This window comes from Ambystoma mexicanum, chromosome 12 (genome assembly GCF_040938575.1).
Source record: "Ambystoma mexicanum isolate Mex_15411 chromosome 12, UKY_AmexF1_1, whole genome shotgun sequence".
NCBI classification, from domain to species: Eukaryota; Metazoa; Chordata; class Amphibia; order Caudata; family Ambystomatidae; genus Ambystoma; species Ambystoma mexicanum.
Window position 1 is genome coordinate 88,414,981 of NC_090936.1, and position 25,730 is coordinate 88,440,710.

At 43.7% G+C, this 25,730-nt stretch overlaps 1 protein-coding gene across 2 annotated transcripts in view; it reads right to left on the reverse strand.

Moving 5' to 3' along the window:
* The window catches only part of FBXL13 (F-box and leucine rich repeat protein 13), a 2,326,763-nt gene that overhangs the window by 1,868,470 nt on the left and 432,563 nt on the right, over positions 1-25,730 (reverse strand). For both annotated transcript variants that reach the window (XM_069628059.1, XM_069628058.1), the window contains exon 6: positions 5,260-5,369. In XM_069628059.1, coding sequence (XP_069484160.1) covers positions 5,260-5,369 — 110 coding nt within the window. The remainder of the gene's footprint in view (positions 1-5,259; positions 5,370-25,730) is intronic.

Here is a 25,730-nt window from a genome sequence, read left to right on the forward strand (position 1 = left end):
AATGTGCCCCCCGTGATCCATGACGCAACTTAAGCCCTTGTGAGCTATCCACTTGGACAATCTACAGCTGAAATGCAGTGTGTCGCCTCTCCGTGGTAGTCTGAATAAGCATATTCCCCTGCAGGTAGTATGGGGGAAGTGCGGTCTCTCTGTGAAGCAACCATATTCCCTGGGTAGTTTCAAGAAGAACGTTCTCTCTCAAGCAGCTTGTCAAAGAGTGCTGTCGTGTGCTAAGATTGAAAAAGACGGGTATATAATGAAGCGCCTAGGAGTCCAACAAAGAAAATGGGAAGTTACTTAGAACCCTGATTTTCATCAACGTTCTCGTTCCGAGATTTAGCAGTTCTATAAAGTGACTTCAATTAGAAGTTCAAATGTAACTGAAAAAACGCAAGATGGCCTGCTTGGTATCACCGACTACTAACATGGGGGAGCTGCTGGGAGACCGCTCAGGCTCAGGGTCCATTTCAAGTTAAAGGGTGGGTTGAAAGCCCCTGGCGCCGTCCTTGCTCACAAGTAAAGTGCAAGTCTCTAACACAAGGAGCCAGTATTTCACAAGTTTGAATCCTAGGGCAAGGATGACTTTACCTTTCATCCTTCAGAGGTAGGTTACTATGGGGTAACAGTAACACCTGTTTTTATTACAGCTCTTGAAAGCTGGAGGCACACGTAGTGTATCGCCGCTATGTAAGAACAAGCGTGATGCTGGATTGCGCCCAGACCCAGCCATATCAAAATATACGAAGAGCACAACATTGAATGTCCACAAATAATGTTCAAGTCCATTAGGTGAGTTGCATTTAATTGATACAGTCGACACGTGTTTCGACCTATGGGTCGTCCTCAAGGCAAGACTGTTCAGTTTAAGATCTCTATGTGCGAGCCAAATATGCTACTCGTATACACAAAGTTGCGTTATTCATCCAATTACAGTGTTAGTGTAGATAATCCGGAAGCGTGTGCGTACCATGGGTGCAAATACCCTGTTAACTGTATACATGGGACACATCCCCCGGCATTGCACGGTGGCGTGCGTGCCTTGTATTACTCCCCACTCTAGATTCATTTTTTGTATAGAGCTGGCAAGTTCCCCCATGACATGCTTGAGAAAATCTTCAATCTGCAATTCTAGGAATTTTAGTTTTGTCTTTTTAATTTTAATTGTATGCCTACAAGATCTACAATTCCACAAATAAAGCAGGTCTGTATGACATTCTTATGCATGGCAGATGAAAACCTGAAAGCTCTGTTGTCATTATTAATTTCCTTGATGAAGCTGCTCTATCACGAGCTTCTTTCTAAGACACCAATCAACCTTAAACTGTTCATGGCCCCATAAAAGAGGCCCCTCATTCTCAGAAAGGCAGGGAGTGGGGCCAGTTCCACAGCAAGACAACTCTACCAGCTATGTGGGCGCACCCATGGACACCAGATTAACCCTATAAAACAGCAAATCTGGCCTCACTGCACCAAGTTGGCACTTTGCCTGAGGCAACCTTAATCCCAGAATGGGAGACCGCTTGAGGTCTACCTGGTGTGACAAATCCAAGTGGGATCCCATGGGTGGCGACTCTCCCTTAGGGGACGAGGAATCCATAAACAAGGGTTTTACTCCACCTCCCTTTAACACAGAATCCCAGGTGTATGTTGGTTATATGGGAATTGAACAGGGCAGTAATGAGCAGTGCCCTTTAAAAGTGGATGGTTTGGTTTCGGACCTGTATTTGTTGGAACCAATGGATTCTCCCATCTCGTTCCACAGAGGAACATAAAGGTCCCGGGACCCAGACACAGGAAGACAGCCAGAGGGCGACAGAAGCTGTTGAGAGGAGGGAACATCTCCCTCTCAAGAGGGGGCTGGAGGCAGAGCCATAGTGGGCCTAGCAACAGGGAACCCCACAGACCCCTACCACTAACATGAAGGAGGGGAGCCCGGGGAGCTTAAAGCCACTGAGAAGTGAAAAGAAGCTATGCCCGAAGCAGCGTGGCAGCGTCATACCTAACCAACGCCAAAGTCCTCTCAATCCAAGATAGTACACAATATATATAAGAAAACAAGTTACGCGTCCCTTTCGCACTTAAACAGTTCAGGATAACAAATAATACCTTCCAGATGCTTCGCAAGTCATCTGCATTAACAGAACATTTGTGTATCAAATATATATGTTTTTGAAAAAAATGATTTCATACAAAATTGAAACTGTTCCTATAGAAATATATAGGTAACCTCTTTAGACATTGATTCAAAAAAACAGACAACATAGTTTGTGCTCAGCGGTTAGTACAATATGGTGTATTTTCTTAACTAAAGCCACCAGTTTTTGCAAGACAGATTTACAAATTCCATAGGAAATGAACATCACACCTAATACAACCAGTACATAAAACAGGATTTGCTCGACAAAACAACTTACAACCTGCTCTTTACCAAGATTCGACTAGACACCACTGACTGACTAGTTTGTTTCACTTTTTCCCATCCCACAACATTTCACACCTGTACATTACAGAACGATTGGAACCCATGAGAAGGGCCTGAGCAGGTTGCAAGTTGTTTTGTCGAACAAATCCTGTTTTATGTGCACTGCAGCTGAAAAGCAGGTACACAGCACAGATTGAGGAGTAGATAGAGTGCAGTGAGGCTACAACATAGCCCATGGCTGGATGAGAATCCAGATACCCCACAAGGGGTGAGAAAACCAATATTCCAAAGCATGGCTGAGATTCCCCAAAGCCCATGCCAGGCTGAGAAGCCACACAGCCCACACCAGGCTGATTATCCAGACACCCCACAAGTGGGTGAGAAACCAATAACTAAAGCAGGGCTAAGACGCCACATAGCCCACGATGGGCTGAGAATCAAGAGATCCCACGAGGGGATGAGAAAATCAATTAACAAAGAAGGGGTGAAGAGCCAAGTAGGCCAAGCGAGACTAAGACTCAAGAAACCACACGAGGGGGTAAGAAATCCCACAAGCCAAGCCGGGTGAGCAAGGGAAACTTCAGAAACGTGGTGGGACACAAGCGTCCCCTAACTGGGGTGAAAGACATTTTCAGTTACGCAAATACATGCACACTCAAGTCAGAAGGGCCTGTTGCCTCCGATGAGAAGCAGACATCCAGAGACATTGGATAGATTTGAAGTGTGAACTGTCTGAATGGCCTAGCCAGACCGATTGGCTAGTAGAAAGAATCAGAACATTTGGGTGTGGACCCGGACCAAATACCAAGAGGAAAAGAGAAGGACAAAGATATTTGAATTACAGCAGCAGGCGTGGGACCTGAGAAAGCATCAAGAACTCTTTGGGTGGGGGTCAGACAACCAAGCACCACTAACCAACATAAGTGGGAAGCCAATATTTCCTAAGACAAGTTTTTGTTATATTTTTGTAATAGTGATAGGGCATATGTTAGGGTAGCAAAGGTTTGGACAGAGGACAGAATTTTTGTAAGACATCCTGACAAGCAATAGTTTGTTGTTTTCGTTGAAGATTAGCAAACTCATCGTAGAAGGGATAGACTATGCATTCTTTCAATTTTGTAAAAATACTCTTCACCCTTGTAAAAGCCTAAATGTGGCTATACACAAGTAATAAAAAAATTTCTGTTGCAAAATTTTCCATCTCCTATGTCTGACTAAACACACTGACAAGACACAGCCACTGAGCATCAAAATACTGTTCTCAAAGCAAGACCAGGTGAGACATGATTTTAGAGACTGCACTAACCTATCAGCAATGGATTCTGATATGTAATAATTCATACAAAATTAAATGATATCTTAACCAGAGTTCTATTCAGCAACAAATAGCACATAACCTGTACAGATCGCCTCATCAGCTGAAGCAATGCAAGTTGTTGCCAGATGAACATTGCTGGTCATGCAAGAAAGCAGGTGGCACAACGCATCATATGTTTTCAAAATGTGAGAAAGTTAAACCTTTCTGGGAGGAGAGAATTGATATGGCGCTTGCGTTGCCACTCCAATCCTTGGCCTGCTCGCTCAGAGACCTTCGCACCATGTGAAGAAATGAATTAACTAGAGTGTTTCTGGTAGCTAAAAACATCCTGAAAGTATGAAAGGCTGTCACTAAACCTAAGGTTGAAGATTGTGGACAATGCCTCATTGCCATGAGAGCAAAGGAAACATCTCATACCAAAGGAGGGGTTTACTGGTGGATTTTGAATTAATTTGGTCTGCTTTCAAGGATTGCTATATCGGACTCCCTAGTCTGGTTCCCTTGATGTGTGTGTGTCCTTATGTTCGTGATGTGCGTGTTTTCTTAGATGTGCGTGTGCCTACTAAAAAGAAAATGAATGAACATTGTGCGGAAAATAACTGATTAAATACATATTCTGAAGACATGTTTATGTGTGACTTTTTATGTAAAATAAGAGAGTATATTTGAGAGATACTTTGCTGTATACATTTTTTTCTTCCACAGTAAAAAAACCTTTCTAGCCTCCCCTGGGTGAAAAGTTATAAATATACACAAACGATTGCCTGGTCCAATCAAACAGCATGCTACCTATTCCTTCTGTATCTAGAATTAAATTCCATTTGTTCATTGATTTTCTCTCATTCATTAAGCCTTCGTAACACTGATTGTCTTTAATTCCCTTTCTTTCTCTTCTCTCATCCTCTCTCTTTCTCTGTCTGCGTCATTGGCTCTTGTATGAACCCTCTCTTATTCTCTCTCATGACCTCTTTTCATATTCTATAGCTCTAATTATTATCCCTTGATTTCTGTACGGTCCATAGTGACTGCTCTTAAAAAGGAAGGGAGGAAAGAGAACTTTTCTTGTAAAATTCAAGGTCACTGTGCTTTATAAAGTGGTCCAAAGCTTACGCAAACACTAAGCATGTGCTTACACCTTATTAAACGTTGCAGCACTCGTCCATACAATCAGGTCTGATTTTAAACATAGGAAATGGTGAATATTTTAATACAAGAAACCCATTCTTACATTTAGTTATATCTACCCTTTTCAGTAGTGTGCATGATGCTATTGTATATACAGTTAACATTTCATTGCACTCAAAAAAGGTTTTGTTGATGGAAAATTACTTTTAAGTTTATATTATAAGTACAGCAATAGACATCTTCGAATGCATTTATAGATGCAGAAAGCTGAGATCATAATCTAAAACACCTTGGTCCTGGAAAGAGCTCCACTTTGGGGAAGGAGATTTAAGCATAAGACTTCTATTAATAGGATGCTTTTCAGCATGCCTGTAGGTCTCGGATACCGGCTTACCTCAAAATACTCCCTTGTCTTTTTGGAATCTTGGGCTTCTGCAAGCCATGCTTTCAGGATACGTTTCAAAAGGGCTTCGTTGAAAGCCTTTTGTATTTTCATCGCTGCCACTAAAAAAACATAAAAAAAGTGTTTTTTTTTATTTATTTTTTTTAGAAAGATGACTGGCCAAACACACTGTTAAAAATAATATGCCCACATGTAGGTAGCAACAACAATACATTGATTTTCAATTGTGCAATCAGCAACCCTTTAAGGAATATTTCATTACACATAGGAGCTTGATTGAAAGGCATAAAAGCATGAATTTTCCTGCTAGTGCCAATGCTGGAGATCACTATGGGCTCCGCCAGCTGTATGCACCAGCATCCATTATACACGCTGCCTCCCATGCTCGCAAGGCAGGCAGAGTGTACAGTTACAATTAAGGGCAGCATTCCTTTTGTAGTTGTAAACATTGCTTACTATGTGTAAATTATAAGCAGTTTTAACAATGAAAATTAAACGCTGCCCGATATGCGAGAATGTCGGGCAGCGTTTAATTGGAATTGTGAGCACTGCTTGCGATGCAAACTCACTTTGCACTGCACAGTGCAAAGGAGCAAGGCAAAAGGTGGTGTGCCCATGTGTAGGCCGCATTAGTGCAGGGCAAAAGGTGGTGTACCCATGTGTAGGCCGCATTAGTGCAGGGCAAAAGGTGGTGTACCCATGTGTAGACCGCATTTAGCCATGCAACTTTGCACTACTCGGTGCAAATGATGAACATTTGGTGGTGGGGAACTGGCTATGCCTGCGTAAAAACATACCAGGTGCCCGCTGTCAAATTACAACCAGGAGCAGCATAAGCGCTATATTATTTCATACTAACAAAAGGTGCCTTAATAGCAGATGAAGAAAATGGTTCTTATTTTAGATTGTTATCAAAACGTTCATCACGGGATGCTTTTCTTTGCTTTGTGGTCAACTACACCAAAGAGTATTGCAAAGATCCAGCAGACCACTGTTGTGAGTACGAGGGCAGCAACAAGCAATACACGGGTTGTGGAAAATAAGCGTGCACTGACAGAGACTTAGTCTACCTTGGATGGGATTTTTTAATTAAAGATATGGCATATAATAAACCATATATCAATAAATGATCAAAAAACAAGCACATGAAACATATATGCACAAGATTGTGTTATGCCTTAATGTTAAGTGTGCGATTTAATGTTGTTACTTATAACGCACTTATGACAAACATTACGCCCTCTATGCGCAACCATACCAAGAACTGGGTTAAGGGAGGAGACCATGCCGCCTGCATCCTGTCCAGCGGTCCAGGGAGTGTTAGAACAGTTAGGGCCTGATTCACAGAAGCGTTTTATAATGGCGCAGTCCCATAGGAAAACGTTCTGTGAATCAGCCCCTTAGTTTATAACGGTTTTTCTTCAATTAGAGGAGGGTTGAAATATTCAGACAGGGTTCATATTTGTAGGAAGTGGTTAGTGGAGCATAGACTTCACCCGAGCCTGGGGGTAGGGGACGAATTGCCATTTAAAGTAAGGTGGCGGATTCTGGCAGCGCTTTTAGGTCTCGCTAGTGATACAGTATTTTTTCACTGCATTATAGCATCAGGAAATAATTTTATTTAGTGATTAATGTTTTGGTAACATTGTAATTGTTTCCATGTTCTTATTTGATACATCAGTTTCTGAAATGTCACACTGATGCAGAGAGTATCTTTCATTTAGGTGTGTTACGAAATACTGATATGATAGTATTTAAATTGACCCCGTTTTTCCTCCAATAACACTTCTTCGCTTCATACAAGTTGTCTTCTACTAGTCCCTGTCAAATTAAAATGATTTCTTGTGAAGTCACAAAATTACACCACCAATTCTAATGTCCTGCAGAAATGTGACAAAGACATTTATTTTTAAGGAAAATACTGTTGATCCATCTCAAATGTGATGAATACCATGGACTCATCACAAAAATCCTACCTAAAGTCTCATCTCGGATGGCCAGGGAAAGGCAGATGCTTCCAGATCCTGACCCTGGGGGTGGTGTTAGCCAGGAGGATCACCTGGGAGGAGTAGGGTCCCAGGGAAACAGGAGGACTTCATGGGATGAGATGCTGTATTGGTCTACCTCCAGGAAAGGGATATCATTAATGCCAGCACATGTGATGGCATGTTGCCAAAGAGACCAGGTGTTCCCTAAAGTTAATTATAACAATGTGAGTGAGGACAATTGTAAATGGTCATGTCCTAAGGGTCAGAAAGGCTTTTACCAAAATGGTAACACTCCCAGGAATAGGAAATGCTACGAGTCTCAGGAAAAGCTTGCATAGAGGTCTTTTAAAACTACCAATCTGAAACTGGAAATAACTCAATCCTCTGTGAAACCAAATCTACCTTTTTATCCTTGTGATGCTCCTTTTAGGATTTTGCTTGAGGAGAAAAGGGAACTTGGTGGGGAAAATCTCATTAAAAGAAAACATTTTTGTGATAGGGACTTCAAGTCCCAAAATTCCCAGAGTACTGAGACAAAGAATAGGGCTGTAGAGGCGCAGGGTCGCAGTGTGCAGCCCATTGGGATTCATGTCCCACAGCTGAGGATGGCTGGAAAGCATAAAAGGCCCCATCAGGCGCAGGGCAATAGATTAGGAACAAGATCCAGAAAGAGATTGTGGTGGAAGAAGGCGAGGGGTCCGAGGCAGCAGCAGGAGAACAGTACCAGCAGTAGTGGGTGGAGATGTTTTTCACTCTCCACGAAGCAGCAAAAGAAATTGTGGAAGAACCAGGATGCTGGGACCACAGTGGCGAGAGAAACTAATACCAGTCCTGAGAGAGCCGTGTGGTTTAGAGATTTCAGCTGCAGAGGTTGCGCACCAGAAAACACACTTGTTTCTAACTTTCCCCAACAGTGTTCAGCAGTGGGAGGCGAGCACAAGAACGCTGGGGAATCCTCGAGGACTGACGCAAGATGTTGGGCAAGAGAAGTTGCCGGGCCGCGTCGGAGAATAGAACGAGACTGGCTGGGAGCAGTGAAGTACACAGATGCGCAATTCACCAGTGAGTTCACTGTCGAATTGTGACCCCGGAGTGCTCCGTGGTTACTCGTTGAACAAACCAAGTCACATTATTGAATACCGACCAAATGTAAAACTGATTACTGACTTTAACCAAATCCAAGCTGATGTAAACAAGAGCAGTAGGCAAACAGAAATCCCAAAGATTCCATCTGAAGGAGGTGGTTGCAATATGGTGGGGCTTAAGAACAACCAACCACACAAAAAGGCAATATATAAAGAAGGTAACCCAAATGATCATTGCCAAAGCCAAGCGGGACATACACTAAGACACATGACAAATACTCTGGGTCACCCAAGTCAAGAGAAGAAATCTAAACATAAAGTGTATAAGGAAGATTGCTCAGATATAGAAAATGTCTTAAACCCGCATTGCCATAGCCAAAGAAAGGTGAAGAGGAAGAGTTGTAATCAGCATTTGGTTAATCATACATAAGAGGGCTGCCCTTCTGGTACACGAGGATCAGGAGGAAGAAAGCCTAGCCTGTCTAGCATGTGGAAAACACACAGGTGTGACAAATAGCATCAGTGTGATTCTTGTGTCCCCTGAAGAGAATTTTAAATCTAAAGTTGCGAAGCGGAAGATGAAGACATTGTTAATTAAAACCTTTGTAGTTGACCCTTTCCATAGAAGTACTTGGAGGTAGTAGTTGGGCCTGGCAAGGGAGTATACCAGGTCTTGGAACTTTGTGCCAATTGGTTCTGTGCGGGTAGGAGAGTACACCCATAAAGTGAACTGCAGTGGTTTGTCTTGGCTGGCAGGAGAGTATATCAGACAGAGATTTATTTATTATGGAAGTGGTAAACCTGCCATGAGAGCAAGCCAGAGCAAGCCAGGTAAAAGTGTGTAAAGTACTGTGGTGGAATAAAACTTATGACAACGTTTAAGTGGTGCCAAAACATCATGACAATACCATTTATTTTGAACCTGATGAAGTTTTGAAATGTGCTTGATGGATGTCTGTTTTGATAGAACAGTACTGAGGTTGAAGTGGTGCTAACACACCCTGACAAAGATATTTGCTTTATGGTTAAAGAAGTTGCTAACTATTAATTGTTGATGACAAGAAGCAGTCTCAAGAACTTGACTACAAGTAGACGGAGGAAAGTGATGTTATATAATTGTGAACTATGCTTGGTATCCAAGTTGGAACTTTGTGTTGTCAAATTGGATTACAAAAACAACTGAAGTGGAACCTTTTTGTTACGATACAGGATTTCCTTATCTTGTTTGAAAATTTAAATAAAAATCTGCTTAAATCTGGGGAAGAGGTATTCACCCATGTTGTCAGAAGAAGCAGCTATTGTTTTATGAACTATGCTACTCAGTTTGTTGTTGTTGTTAAACTGCCATATAATTCCTTATTGATTTGGTGTCTATACTGTGGGGGACAGAAACCTTTTGTTTGAGTGTTTCTCTTTAGTTTATTTTAGGCAGGGAAATCCTCATCACAGATGGGATAGTGAGGTATTTTTTATCAAACCTTTTTGATTTAAATAAAATGGCATTTGTTGAAAATCTTTCATCAAGTGTTCCGCCTTGCATTTCTGACCCCTCACACAAACAGTTAAATGTTAATAAATCTGCCTTTGCTGATCCCTGGTAATTAGAATGAGAAAAGGCAGAAGCCAAGAAACGGTGACAGTTTGTACTTTGAATTTAAAGTCTGCCTCCTGGGTTAACACATTACAAATCATAAAAACTGTCAAGCTGAGGGCACTGGAAAAAGAACATCAGGACAACGGGTAAATGCTCTGTGTTATTACTTTAATCGAGGATCAGCAGTACAGAGTAAGGCAGCCCTTGTCTTTAGTATTCATGGTGGTAGGACTGGTAATGGCTCCTTTTATGGCCTTGGGCTTCTTGTCTGTCTTTTTGCTAACGTATCTGGTTTTGCCTCTCTATGTTCTTGCAAGTGAGTAAAGACAAGAAGACCAAAGTGTAGAATCCTCCTCCTTTTATAATCCCTCCAGAACCCTATTCCAATTGGTGGACATTGTGCCCTTCCCCTTCCTTGTGGGCTAGTCTCCGCCCCCTTTTTGTTTTCTTCACATTATGGAGCATGGGTATTTGTGGGATCTCTTAGGCTTCAAGGGTTCGGTGTTTGTTGCTGGAAATGTTATGGTGTGATCTGTATGGTAATGTGCTAGGTACCTTATGTATTTGGACCAGATGGATACCACTGTTGCAAACGGTGGAAAACAAATGCAAACCATCTAGGACCAAGGAGTGAAACACCCTGCACCGTCTGATCCCTTGAAAAGTAATGCTTGCATTTCAAAAGCTATAGTCAAATTTAGTGAAACCGTATTGTTCTTAAACAAAACTGTACAGTCGATTTTGATTTATAAATGGATTCAATCTTTAATTTGGAGCCGAAGTATGTCCAATGCATTTCGGACCTAAAAAAGTCCTTCATCAGCGACAACATCTTTGAAAATAAAACATACAGAACAAGGTACACAACAACCCAAACACCAACACAAAGAAATAAGGGGAAAACAAGCGAAAAAGACAGAAATACAATTCTCATGTCCAAGATAAGGACAAAAAACTCAACATGCCCGAAGGTAGCTCAAATAACATTATACATCTTCTTTTCAAGCGTCAGTGTCATGTGTGGAAGACAGAACTTCCATCACTGTTTGGAAGTACGTTTTGCTAAACATTAAAAACTGCAGTGCAGAGATTTATGTTAATATCATTTGTATACAAAAAGTGTGTTTGTGTCAACTTGTATGAATCCATTAAAAACCAAACGGTACCCTGTTTGCCTAAGTGATAAGATCATAAACCGTCATAGTCTGTGAGATATGGATGAGAATTATGCCAAAAAGTACTTGGTCAAGTGAGGGAATCGATATCCAGCAAAAATCACTAAAAGAGACCAGTGGGAATCTACACCTAAATATCCATGTCAAAGAAATAAAGCAATGGCAAAAATATACCTGAATGGAATTGTTGCTCATATGTCAAAGCTAGCTCCTAGTTCAAATAGAAATAAATATAAACAACAGGGTGTCCAAAAGATGGACCCAATCATCTAGACCAAAACAAACTAGAAGAAAGTTGCAAATAACATGGTACTGGAGCGTGTTGACAAAGCGAAGGTTAGGTAAGAACAAAACTGAATCAAGTAACAGGGTTTCCGATATCACTCGGCGCTCACCATTTAATAGTCTTATGATAATTCGACTGTCGCATCACAAGGTGAACTAAGGTATCCCCACACCTTGTTTATTTCAAAGAAATCAAAAAGTGGTTCACCCTGATGAGCTCCAGTCCACTTAAATGATAAGTGACTTCACTTCAATACTTTAGGTTTCCTTTTTCCTTTGTGAAACAAAATATACATTGGTAGCACAATAAAGGAGCTGAGTATCCGTATTTGGGAGCACTTTGCAACCATTGGGAGCAAAGATCAGAAATTCCTACTAGTCATTCATTGGCAGGCTGTACATCAAATGGATGACAAGAAGGATCTCAAATTCATTGGACTCAGTAAAATCAACCCTGGTAAAAGAGGATGAGATCAAAAACTCAAATTACAGCAAGCAGAGGCGAGAATAATAGGTGAAATGAGGACAAGGAGAGTGGGTGTGAACACAGATCACGAGATTAGTGTGTTTCTGTGAAAAGACTCCTTGGATTTAAGAAGAGCATCTAATGTTAGTGAAACTAAGAATGTACACATAGGTGCAAGGGGGATCAAAACCTCAATCTTATGCTAACTCATTAGATTTATAATAGCCTCTCCAACTATCACATGGGTTAATGAAGTGTATGATGAACTACATGAACCAAGGATATGAATGATTGATTCCCAGCTCTAACGTTTGCTTATAATATTAATGTCCAATTTAACACATTGAGGCGTGTGAACACAAGGAGATCGGGCACACTCTGAAAACTTGTGTATGAGCGTGATAGAAATAAAATATCAATAAGTAGGTGCAAATACAGAAGAATACACTTTTTGTAATTATGTAGCCATAGATTAGGGGAATAGAGTGTAGATATAGACACTGAACTAGTTGTGCCACGCCGCAATAAACACAATAGCAAGTGGTGTTATGTAGAAATATATGTGGTCTGCATTAATGGCTGAACTATAGGCTTCAAAGCTTATACTATTTATATTCAAAGCACCAAAGTGTGTCCCAAAACCATGTGTAATAAAAACATAATCCTCAGGGTATCTCCTAGGATATAGGTAACGTGTCTAGAATTGCTGCCAGAGACGTATTTTAAGGGTGTCCCTAATTACGCTCACACCAGAATCAATACACCACTCTAGGGAAATAAGGCAAAAAGGCGATCTTGTAAGGATAACATGTGTAATCTTACAAAATGAGGAGGGTAGCAAAGGACTCTGCTGCCTGAACAGTCTTGTCCTGTCCCTCTTCCGTTCCTTCCCTGCCAGAGTGGTCTCAAGCAGGGGTTTATATAGGTCCAGCTTGCCATTGGTGATGTCACTGGAACTGGATCATGGCTTCATCCCAATCCATCCTTTTTCCATAATAGGGATGCTCCAAAGCATTCTTTCTTCATTGTCAGTGTTTCGTCAGGGCATGCTGTTCTACATTTTGCTAGCTATGCAAAAATACACTGCAGCTCTGCAGACTTTTACAAACCTTGAGGCCTAGCCCAAGGAAAAACTAAAAAAGTTATGTACAAATAATGTTCATTCATTCTATTCACATTTCACTCCTCCTGCTAACATTATCTGGGTCCTGTAGTTTCCTCCACACTTAATACTTATAATTTATCCCATTCTGCATTTTGCCGCACAAAACACGGGAGTCCTATCTTTAACACGCATGGACTCTTGATGGACAGTGGACACCTGGTGAGTCAGTTCATGCTGGCCATGGTGACGGACACCACACACTAAGCCTGCGGTCTATTTTGAAACCCACAGGCCACACTCCTTCTGGGAAGGAGCGAGAATTTGACTCATCTACAGCACTAGTTAAGGTTTTAAAATGCCTGGGATCGGACACTACAAATCTATCCAACTAAAAGTTAATTGCACCTTATATTTATACAATAACTACCTTATTCAGTGCTGCCTACGTCTGTGTATGTGCTTATGTTTGCACAAGCGAGCCTTCTCAGTGCCCCTCCCCCTAGTCCACTATAGCCCCTTAAAGAGGTCTTCCCTAACTAAAGCGCTTGGGGGTTCGGGAGGACCCTAGTTCCTTCTCAACAAATCCCCCTTTCGTTACTTCTACAGTAACAAATTCATTCCCACCTGACATCTCTACAACCCCAAAAGTATCAGTTTGAGTTTTGCTGTTCATTGTAGGACATGGTGCATCAGAACCCCCAATTGATACCATCATCTTAGCATTACTAGGTAATACATTGACGCAACATTGGAGACCCAGTTGACACGTGCAGAAGAGAACCAAGCAGAACACGATAACGGCCACCAGTATTTTTACTGTTGCCCCCAGCCATGAAGGGACCCAATCAAAGGAAAGCAATAGCCAATCCGTGTTCTGAACTCAACCTTCTTTCTTTATTTGAACAACTACATTGTGCACCGCCTCGATGATGTGGGATAGTGACCCATTCTCGCCATCCTCCGGGGGTATAAAAGTGCAGCAGCTGCTTCCCAACTTTGTACACACTCCTCCTTCTATGGCTGTTAACAGATCCAGCATATAGTGGTTCTGCATCGTCATGAGTCTCAATGCCCGGAGCTCTACTTTGATGGCGTTCAATCCATTCTCTGTATCATTGGTGAACTGGACTGGCTCCCATCGGATGATCTGAACCCACTTGGCGTTCGCAGCTACTTGTACCCCAGGAGCCAAAAAAGAGGAAAAGAAAGTCTCTGTCGAGCTAAAGAGTCGATCCTCATCAGGTATTCTTTTTCTGGCAGCATACACAATTCTTGTATGATCTGCAAGTCTCTCTGCTTCTTTAGGTGCTGGAGTGACTGTTGGCACCTTGACAGGCATTTCTTTTCCCTTCAGGTATTCTTCAGAGATTACTAGTAGTACTGAGTGCAGGGTGGCCAGTGAACACTTGCCCCTCAAGGATGATGGGAGGTGCAACTAGGCTTGTCGGCCACAAACCCAGTAGTAATGCATCACCGCTGCCATACCTTTCATCATATCAGGGATCACAAGAGTGTGGTTGCACTGTGCGTTTGCACCAACAGGAACTGTTCTTTCATTGCTAAAACAAAGTTCATAATCCATGTCTCTATGTATTTGCACTGTCTTCTCCATAGTTGCAATCCATGTCAGCCTTGTGATGTATTGGGACCATATTTGCGCACCCATAGTCTCTACTTGGGCTAATATTTCTTTGCTGTATTCGATCAGTCCATCTGTCGGGCACGTCACTGTGGTACCCTGCCATTTGTTGTTGACATGTGAATGACCTCCCAAGGAAAAATATGGTGCTTGTAGACACTTGCTGTATTTCGTACTGCCATTGCATAGGACTGGGTCTAGATCGATGCTCTTCAACTGCCCGCTGTGTGCCTGGAACGTGTCCTTTATCCTACATAGTGCAAGATGTACCAGGCATTGTGCCACTATAATTGGAACTGGACATGGAACTAAAACCTTAGGAGCCCCAACGCATGCGGGATGAGTGCACACATGTAACAGCTTTCATTCATCACATTCTATCCCACAGTACGCATATCTGAGTACCAGCTATTAGACGACTCCGAGGGCTTAATGTCAGAAATGGCGTCAAGGCCCAACTCCTTTTATAAATCATACGTCATTCGTACTTCACGTCTTATTTGTCTACGAAAATCTGTGGGAGTGGCCAGCAAAAAGTGAGACATTGTTTGATTCTTATTCATCATAGACATATTCATACTAGCATTAATTTCCTTTATATATAACTGTCCATCCCACCCTTTATCTGACCACCCCATATAACAGACATACCTTCATACACTCCGACAACAATGACCAGTGTCACACAAAACAATATAATTATTGTTCTATCACAACAGCATAACGTAGAATTCCTAGAACGAATTACATTCAGTTTATCACTATCCCTACATAACAGAGAGGTTTGAACACGTCGGTCACGCATCCTTGCTTATACCAAAGGGGAACAAAGGTTACCAGGAAAGAGTGAAAGAAGAAGAGAGAGAAAGAAAGAGAGAGAGAGAGAGAGAGAGAGAGAGAGAAAGAGGGAGGGGGAGAGAGGGATACCCTTTTCCCATGAGGGCCAACCGGGTTCTAGACCTTCAAAAATTGAAAAAAGATAACAAATAAAAGAACAAAAAATGAAAAAAATTAAAAAAGAAAAAAGGGGTGTGCCACTGCACACCACCCTGGGATGGACCTTTACTAAATGTCTTCTTCATCAGTTATGTCCATGATCTGTCATTTGAGAATCTTTTCACAATCCGTACTTCATGCCCCCCCTTTACCGCGCACCACTGCCGCCCCTGTGTGCCTCCATCCCATCTACTGGTCAATTGTTGATGACCCATTAACATATAGTATATCTCCTTCCATCAATGCACTGTCTCCAACTCTACCCTCTTCTTCACCTCGTATGTATGACAGTCATGCGTTTTCAGGTCATCATCAGTGGATGCCTCTGTCAAAAATGTGGCGGGATTAACCGTCCTACACCTTACTATATGAATATGAGGTTTGGATATTATTATCTCATATGCAAAGGATCTTGAGTCATCAAGGTCGATTTAGACCTTTCCAAAATTGCAAATAGTGAATGTTCCACAAACAAGGTAACAGCACCCCTTGACAATCGTGGAACTTTTCTCTATTGCAAATGCAGCTACTGCAAGTGCTTGTTTGCACGCAAACTGTCCCTGCATGACTGAGTCGAGCGTCCCACTATAATAAGCCAATGGATTGTGGCCCATTGTGCTCTTTTGAATCAATAATTCAGTCATGAGCCGTCCATCAGAGTGGGAAAATAAGTAAAACTTCTGTGTATAATCCAGAGTTGCTAAAACAGAGGCAGCGCAAATAGCTTCTTTCAAGTCCTCAAATTGTCTATTCATTTCTTTAGTCCATTCCAATTTACAGTTTTTTGTCTTCTGTCCTTCTCTGAGACTTTCTAACAGCGGTCTTGTGTTGGCTGCGTAGTCTAGGATCCATGCCTTACAATAATTAAATAAGCCCAAAAAAGGCTGCATTTCCTTGACAGTACTGGGCCTAGTGGTGGTGCGTACTGCCACCGCCCTATCTGGTAGTATTTTTTCCCTGTTTGCAGAGATAAGTTGCCCCAAATATAGTACCTCCTGTTGGCATTATTGTAGCTTCTTTTTATCTGCCCTGTACCCTTTGTGAGCCAGCAATTGCAATAATGCAATAGAATCTCTCATGCACTGCTGTTCATTTTCACTACATACCAGCAGATCATCCACATACTGGATGATCGTGCTAGGCACCTGAATATTTCCCAAGTCGGCATGCAGCACTCTATTGAAAATACTCAGACTTTTACAGTACCCTTGAGGCAATCTTGTGTGGTCGAAGCGCCATTGACCATGCGTAAACGCAGTGAGATACCATGAATCAGAGTGGAGTCGGATTGAGAACAAGTTACTTACCCATGCTAACGTTTCTTCAACTGGATGTTCCTCCTACGTATTCCTCATCTTTGATATTTCCCAATATCCAGCTTGCTGCTTTGGAAAACATTTTTCCCAGTAGATGGCGCTGCACGTCGATGTCTGTCGAGTCGATGTCCCTCGGAGGCCTCCTTCTCAACGTCATCCCAGGTATAAGTAGCGTGTGCAGCATCCATTGCTCAGTTCCGTTTTGAAGAGCGAAGCACTGTCTAGAATCAGACGATTACTACCCTTGAGGGAGCACAGACTGTAACCACAAGGGAAGTTTTACTGCGGGGAAGGATGGGAGGGGCGATAAGGAATACGTGAGAGGGACATCCAGTCGAAATAACATTACCATGGGTAAGTAAATTGTTCTTCAAATGGATTGTGTCCTCCCACGTATTCCTTATCTTTTATACACTCCCAAAGCAGTAATATAATCAGGAGGAGGGAGTACAATTTAAGTTAAGTATGCACAGAGTGCAGTACTGCTTTTCCAAATTTAGATTCTTGGCTAGTGGAGGAATCCAGACTATAGCATCTTGTAAAAGTGTGTGCAGACAATCATGTGGCAGCTGCACAAATGTCTTTTATTGGAACTCCCCTTTGCAGAGCTGACTATGCTGCGATACCCTTGGTTGAATGAGCCCTTATATGCTCTGGAGGGTCTTTACTGGCCAAAGTGTAGCATTCGGCAATAGTTAAAATAATCCACTTAGAGATGCTTTGTTTGGTGAAGACTAGGCCCAATTTATGGCCTGTGTAACCCACAAATAATTGGTCAGTTTGTCTCAGTTTTGCTAGTCTGCTAATGTAGAAACTAAAGGCACGCCTCGGATCGAGTCTGTGCAGCCTTTCTTCCTCTTTCACCGGATGTGGAGGAGGGTAAAAGGATGGTAAAGTAATTTTCTGGGCGATATGAAATTCAGAAACAACCTTGGGGAGGAAGTTAGGCTTCACCTGTAATACCACTTTGTCCTTGTGAAAGACAGTGTGAGGCGGCTTGCAGGATAAAGCCTGTAGCTCACTCATCCTGTGGGCAGATGTTATCTCCACTAAAAAGACTGTTTTGAGGGTAATAAGTCATAACGGGCACGAATGAAAGGGTTCAAAGGGTGTACCCATTAGAAAGTTTAAGACCAAATTTAGATCCCACAGGGGAACTTGAAAAGGAGTTGGGAGATAATCCCTTCAAGAATTGTATTACCAAAGGTATTTTAAAGTATGAGACTTCCTCATAAGTGCGCTTGAAGATTGAAAGCGCTGCAAGGTAACCTTTTATCGTACAAATTTGGAGCCCCAGATTTGCTAAGTGCAAATGAAAAGATAACACCATCGGTGTATTGCATGTAAAAGGGTCAACATTCGTATCCATACACCAGCTGCAGAACGTATTCCAGCGGCAGCGGTATAAGAATTTGGTTACTGGCATTCTGGCCGAAAGCAAAACCTCCATTACGTCATCGGGGAGGTCCCAATCTTTGTATCTCAGCTTCTCAAAAAACCAAGCGTGAAGGCTGAGAGTCCTGATATCCGGAGGGAGAACTCGACCCTCCGCTCACGAGAGAAGATCCTCTCTTTGTGAAAGACGAATCAGAGGGCAAATGGACATGTCCAAAAGGATGTACCACGTTCTCCTGCCCCAATCCGGGGCAATTAGGATCATGGTTTTCCTGAACCTCCTCAACCTCCTTACTACGTGAGGAATGACAGAGACTGGAGGAAACACGCAGAGAAGCGGAAATTCCCAGTCCACCGCGAACGCGTCCCCTAGAGCTCCTCTCAGGGAAAATTCCCTTGAGCAAATAGTTTGCACTTCCGGTTGGCATTGGTCGCAAACAGATCCACTTGAGGGCTTCCCCAAAGGGTGAAGATCTTTTTAAGGACTTCCTGAGCTAGTTCCCACTTGTGGGAGACTGTGCTCTGCCTGCTCAAAGCATCCGCCCTTGTGTTCTTCTCTCCGGCTAGGTGAACTGCTGACAGAGATTCCTTCTTGTATCGCCCAAAACCAGAGCTGCATTGCCTCTCTGCACAGTGGTGGTGACCCTACACCACCTCTCTTGTTGAGGTTGTACATGGCAACTGTGTTGTCCTTCATTATCAGAATGTTCTTTCCCAGTACAGATGGCAGAAAGGCCTTGATGTGTATTTTGGACTCTGATGGGGACCAACGACCGCTGATGGTCAAAGCGTTGGTATGGAGTGAGCCGTCCGTCACTACTGTTATCTCCGGCCAGGGTCGCCAAAAAGATTCTCCTTTCAAGATGTTTTCCCTACAGGCTCACCGCTGAAGGTCCAGCAAGACTCTGTTAGGGATTTGTATGAGATCTGACATCCTTCCTGAGAATTGTGACCACTGGGTCCTGAGAGCCCATTGGAGAGATCTCATTCTCAGACGAGCCTCTGGGACCAGAAAAATGCAGGATGCGATCAGGCCAAGTAGCCTTAGAAAATCAAAGGGCAGAAGATGTTGGGCATTTTGGAATTTTGTCACCATCTGCAGAATGTCTTGAGCCCTCACCTCTGCTGGCGAGGATTTTCTCAGGGATGCAGACAGGACTGCTCTGATAAACTGGAGTCTTTGTGATGGTCTCATGTGGGACTTCTTGAAGTTGAGGGAGAAGCCCAGTCTCTGGAGGGAGTGGCAGGTATAGCTTAGATGATGCAGGGCTTGTTCTGGGGAACTGGCCCTGATCAACCCATCGTCCAGGTAGGGGTAGACGTGAATCCCTCCCTCTCCTGAGACTCGCTGCCACAACCGCCATTAGCTTGGTGAAAACCCTCAGGCGGAGGTTAGCCCAAATGGCAGAACCCGAAACTGATAGTGAGAGTTGCCAACGGCAAACCTCAGGTACTTTTTGTGCTTGTGATGGATTGGCACAGGAAAGTACGCTTCCTGAAGGTTCACTGATACCAGCCAGTCCTGAAGCTGGAGGGCCTGAAGGATCTGAGAAAGGGTTACCATCTTGAACTTGTCTTTCCTGAGGAACTTGTTCAATTCTCGTAAGTCCAAGATGGGTCTCAATCCTCCGTCCTTTTTCAGAATTAGAAAATAGGGGGAGTACCAACCATTGTTCCTCTCCGCTACAGGTACTGGTTGTATAGCACCTTTCTTTAGCAGGGCTAAAATCTCCTGCATAAGGAGCGGATCAGAAAACTTCAAAGAGTTGTTCCCTGGTGGATGACTCCGAGGTGTCTGTAGGAAAGGCAGGCAGTAACCCAAGGCAACTGTCTCCAATGCCCAAACATCTGAAGTAATAGCCTGCCATTCTGTCAGATGTTGAGTTAATCTGCCTCCTACTGCTTTCTTGTGATGGAAGACCTCAGAGGTTTTAAGGCGGCTGACGCAGAGGATGAGGGTAAAGCAGCTCCTGCTGTTGCAGTCGTAGTACCTCTACCCCGGCCACCACAGGGGAATCGTCTTTGGCCTCTTTGAGCTGGCTGTCCTCTGCCTTTTCTGAATGCGAAATAATAGCGAAAGGACCTAGCCCTCCAGGGTGCACCTGTGGGGCGGTACAGAGTTTGCCTTATTGCAGCTCCAAGGGATTTGGCCGCTGCCTTGGAAGTTTGCAATTTCTCCAAACTGTTATCAGCTTTCTTCCCATATAGATGTGTGCCGTCAAAGGGCATATTCAGAAGTCTGGACTGAACCTCTGGGGCAAATCCTGACTTCCGCAACCACCCAAATCTGCAGATTGTTGTACTAGCCGCCATGGCTCTGCTGATGCTGTCAACAGAGTCGAGACCAGTCTGGAGGGATTCACACATGGCGCTCTTTCCATCCTTGATAATGTTCAAGAAACTGTCTGTCTCCTCCCCCTCGGGGATGTGGTCAGCCGCCATCGAAATACAATCCCAAAGGGTGCGGGTAAACCTTGCCAGCGTGCATGTGGCATTAGCAGACTAACGCCATACTACCGGCTGAGAAAACTTTGTTGGCCATGGCATCATACTTTTTGTCATCCCTATCTTGTGGGATTGTGGGGTAAGCATTTTGCTTGCCAGAAGAGGTTGCAGCCTGTACCACTAGGCTTTCAAGTATCGGGTGCTTCGACAGGTATAGAGGGTCCGAAGCTAATGCTCTATATTTAGCTGCTAACCTCTTGTTAACTGCTGGGTCTACCTCTGGTGCTTCCCAGTTGGAGGACACTCTTGTGTAGAGCTTTGTGAAATGGGACAATAGGGTCTTTCTGTGTCCCTTTATTGAGAATGTCTGTTAAATCATCCTGCTCGAAAACAGGTGTGGGCCTAGATCAGCCCATGTACTCCATTACCCTATTCATAAACTGCCTATAATTTCCCTCAGCATGATCTCCTGGATCAGCTCTACTGAATTTCACTTATGGGGGGGAAGTGTCAATGCCACTTGCCTCATGCAGAGACATGCAGATCTTTCATTCGGGATTCCTCTGACAAAAGTTCTTCTGGGACAGAAGGTGTGCCATATTGGAGCCCAAAAGGTCTCTCCTCGTCAGAAGAATTTCCTGCATCCTCATATATTGAGGGCAGAGTTTTTAAAAAGTCTGACAGAGTTTGAGGTGTATAAATGCTCTCAAAAGTGGCAAAAGGCTCTATAGATGTAATAATTGGGGCTGAAATTGTTGAAAACATCAAAGATGACATCAACGGCTTCGACAAACTTGTCAACGGCTTCGAAGTTGTCGATGGGATTGTCACCAATGTCGAGGTCTACGTCGAAACTGTCGAAGACACTGTAGTGTATGGTGTCGAGGAGGTCGACACGCGAGGCTTCGATGAAGGTGCCGATGGCGTCGACGGCGCTTTTGGTTTTGCCGTATGGGTCGATGATGATCACTTTTTGTGCGTCACAGAGGCTTTCTCTCAACTCGAGGGAGTAGCTCGCTCTCGTGGAGTTTCCACACCCGAGGACTCACGGCTCCTGTGCTTCCCAGGTCTTTCCTCTGCGGTATTGCCTCTAGGTGGCTTCGAGAGGGGCAAGGTCGCGTTCTTGAACACTTTTAACATGCTTTTTCTGAATTACTCCCACTGTGCCGGGGTACTGTGTTTGGAAGGACAAACAACCTTCTCGGGTGAACTAGACAAAGAAGTGGAAGGCAACCTATGGTGCCTTTTCTTACTATGCCTCGAAAACGAGGAATGATGCGATCCACTTCGAGAACAAGAACGGAAATGTTTGAGTTTTTTATGACGAGGAGACGAAGGCCTCGACTTGTCGGATGAGTTTCTTTTGGAAGGGGTAATGGATTTTTGAGGCTTACCTCTCTCCAGTTTCCCGCTGCACTCCCTAAAGGCCTTGGCCGTCAGTCATGCACTTGTCACATTCGGGAACATGGATGCTCTGCCCCTAGGCACCAAAGACAGACCCAGTGTGGGTCCGTCATGGACATCTTAGCCCCACATCACAGCATTTTTTTAAAATCGGACCGAGATGGAGCCGATGAGGAAGCCACCTCGTTGTCAATGATTTTTGACAGAAAATTGGAAGAAATTCAATAATATTCGTGAATAACACGGAACAGAGTTTCGTTACCGAAGCTGTGAAGCGCGGAAAAACGGAACTGAGCAACAGGCGCTGTGTGCGCTACTTATACCTGGGATGACGTTGAGACTGAGGCCTCTGAGGGACATCGGCTTGACAGGCATCAATGCACAGCGCCCTCTACTGGGAAACATTTTTTCCAAAGCAGCAAGTTGGACATTGGCAAATGTCAAAGATAAGGAATACGTGGGAGGACACAATCCATTCGAAGAACGCATTTTTCAGATCCACCACTGTGAAGTATGTCGCTGTCTTGGGAATACTAAATAGGGATTCGGAACAAACAGAAACTCCTACACCATATTATTATGAGGACGTAGATCCTGGATCATCCTCCAACTACCCCCTGTTGCTTTCTTGACTGGGTATATGGCTGTATTACACAGGGATGTGGATGGCAAGAAAATCCCTTGCTCTAATAGAGCCTGAATAGTGCCTTTTATCCCTTCCCCTGCTTCCCTTGACAACAGGTACTGCCGCACCCTCGGGAGTACTGCCTCTGACTTCAATGTAATCTGTACTGGGGTCACATCTCTCAGTAACCCAACATCATGCGGAGTAACAGTCCATAATTGTGCTTGCACATATCGTATGTCCTCCTCAAAGAATAAAGACGGGGTCACCACTGCCATAAGGGGACACTGTAACTTCCTATACTGCACCATGATATTACAGGGGATGCAGATTTCCAAAATGATCTCCCCATTATGCTCACTGTCCTCAAATAACTCCTCATCAGTCATTTCCTTTGATTGTACTGTTGGGTCTACACATAGTACTGTGCGCCACTCGCAACCGTCCTGACCTGTTCCAATCAGTACTACTCTTTCGTCTGACACTACTAGTCCTTGCAAATCTAATGACAATATTGTCCCCACCACCACCTCGGGTGGCATCATGGGACGGAAAATAAAATCTGTTGGCACTCGCCAACATTTTGACGCAATTTGAGCCACTGCTTTTGCTTGTACCTTGATGCCATAGACAAATATGTCCAAGACTACAGGAACTCCACGGACTACTGACTCCCTTGCCATTGCATTATTACCATTGCTTGAGCTACACACATCCCCCGGAGTGAAACACACTACCCCTTGATCTGTGAATGATATAGTTACATTTAGTTTACTGAGCAGATCCCTACCTAACAAGTTAACAGGGGGACTCTCTGAATATAAGAAGGGGACTCGTACTAGCTTTCCTCCCACTTTTATATCCAGCTCCTCAGTGTATGTAACCGTAGAAATAGCACGAGAGAATCCCTGTGTGTCAAGAGTTTCACCTAATAATGGAAAGTTCACCCCCATAATGCATGATTTAGTTGCACCTGAATCTACCATAAATATAAATGGCTTGTTTCCTATTTCCGCCTCCACCAAGGGCTCCTCTTCAGGGTGTGCTGTTGTCAATAGGAACCGCCACGCGAGTGCTCTCTGTGGGCTGTCCTAATCAAAATATGTATTTGTCCTGTGGAATGAAAAAGGGCTGCCCCACCAATGTAACTTTTTGGAACGGGGTGGCCGTTCCCCCTGCCATCCTGTTAAACTGTGTTCGCTCACCCTGCTGCAGTTGTTGCCCATGTTGCCCTTGTCTGTCAGCCCCTTAAGGGAACCCGATTTTGACCCCCTCGCCCAAATTGCGGGTGTCCCATTCCTTGAGGCCCTTGGAATCCCTGCCCTTGAGGTGATGGTCCACAATGAAATCCCATCCCAGGCCTGTTCCTGCATTCCAATGTGAAATGCCCCCATTTCCAGCAATACCAGCACTGTGATGTTCCCAATCCTCCTCACAGGGCCATATCACCCCAAAGCCTCCTGCTCTTGCTCCTTGAAATACCACTCTTGGGTTGGGGTACTGTCCCTCCCACCCCATTGTCCTTCTCCTTTTCGGCCCATAGTGTTGCAATTGTGGCATTCACAATCAGTTGAGTATCTCCTGTCCTTTCCCCCCACAGCCGGTGCCATCACCGGTGCTTGGACAACAACCTTATTTAGTTTCTTTTCCACTAGTTTTGCCTCGTCCGTTTGCCGCTTCTGGGCGGTCTCCCTGTTCCGCTCCTTGATTCTCTTACAATGGTGGACTATTATACTTTGTATCTCTGCCCACCCTCTGGCTTCAACTCCCACAATTGTATCTAGTGCCTTCTGGACCTCTTTTGGTAATCCCTTCTTTACAATACCTCAATACCTCAAGAATAAACCTAATAGGGTCTTCATCATCACCCATTGTGCATTGCATTAAAGAATGTAAGTCAGGGGTATCTGGTTACATCTTTCGTAGGGCATCCCATACCCTTGCCCTTCATTAAAGGCTGCTCCATCATGTTCGTTATTTGCAAGAATTATCCCAGGGTACTTCGCCCTTACCCATATGTCCCCAGCCTGGTCTCCAACTATGGCGACCATTAATCTCGTAAGGTCTCCTATTGCTTAGGCTACCCCTGCTGTTTGTTTCTCAAATTCATAGATCCATTTACTGGCTCCAGCTGTAAGCTGGGGGAGAGCTTTAATCAAATTATTTTTTGTCCATTTGAGGCCATGGCACATACTGTGTTCTCCCTACTCTTTTATGTATAAGAGGCATCTGCATGTCTATTTTGTTTTCAACCCCTTTTTTTGTATTTTTCTGATCTTGTACTATCACCATTAAATCTGGTTGATTTCTCGGTCTATGCCTTCCCAATGCCTCTTGCTGCGGTGATGGGTTCCCTGCCGCCTCCTCTCCTCGATCTCTTTCTTCCCCTGCCTCTTCATTATTTCTGCCACCTTGATCTTCCCATTCATTTTCCCTCTGTGGTTCGATTTCTTGCCCCAGAACCGTCCATACCCTCTCCCTATCATCTTTTGCAACACAAACATTTATGATTACCCCAGGGATGAATCTAACAAGAAAATATCCCGACTTCCAATCCCCTATTTCCTGCACCAGTACCCTTATTTCTGGTGGTACTTCTCCAGGTTCCTTTAATCTGACTAACCTTTCCCACAACCCTCTTAACTTATTCTTTATATCTGCTTGTGAAGCCCCTGGGTACACTGATGCTACAGGCATGTCAGCGCTTGTGGATGGGTTATATGGAGGTGGAGGTGCAAAAGTTCTTGAGCCCCCACCGTTGCTGATCCTGATGATACTGTTGTTGACAATTTCATTACCACTGTAGGCTTATAGACTGGATTTGTATACCCTACTGCAGGTTAAGGCGTTACGGGTAGATCCCCTTACATTGGATCTCTTTTTATCTTCCCGATCTTCCATATCCTCGAATAATTGCCAGAGATCTAAAATCTCTTTTCTTTTT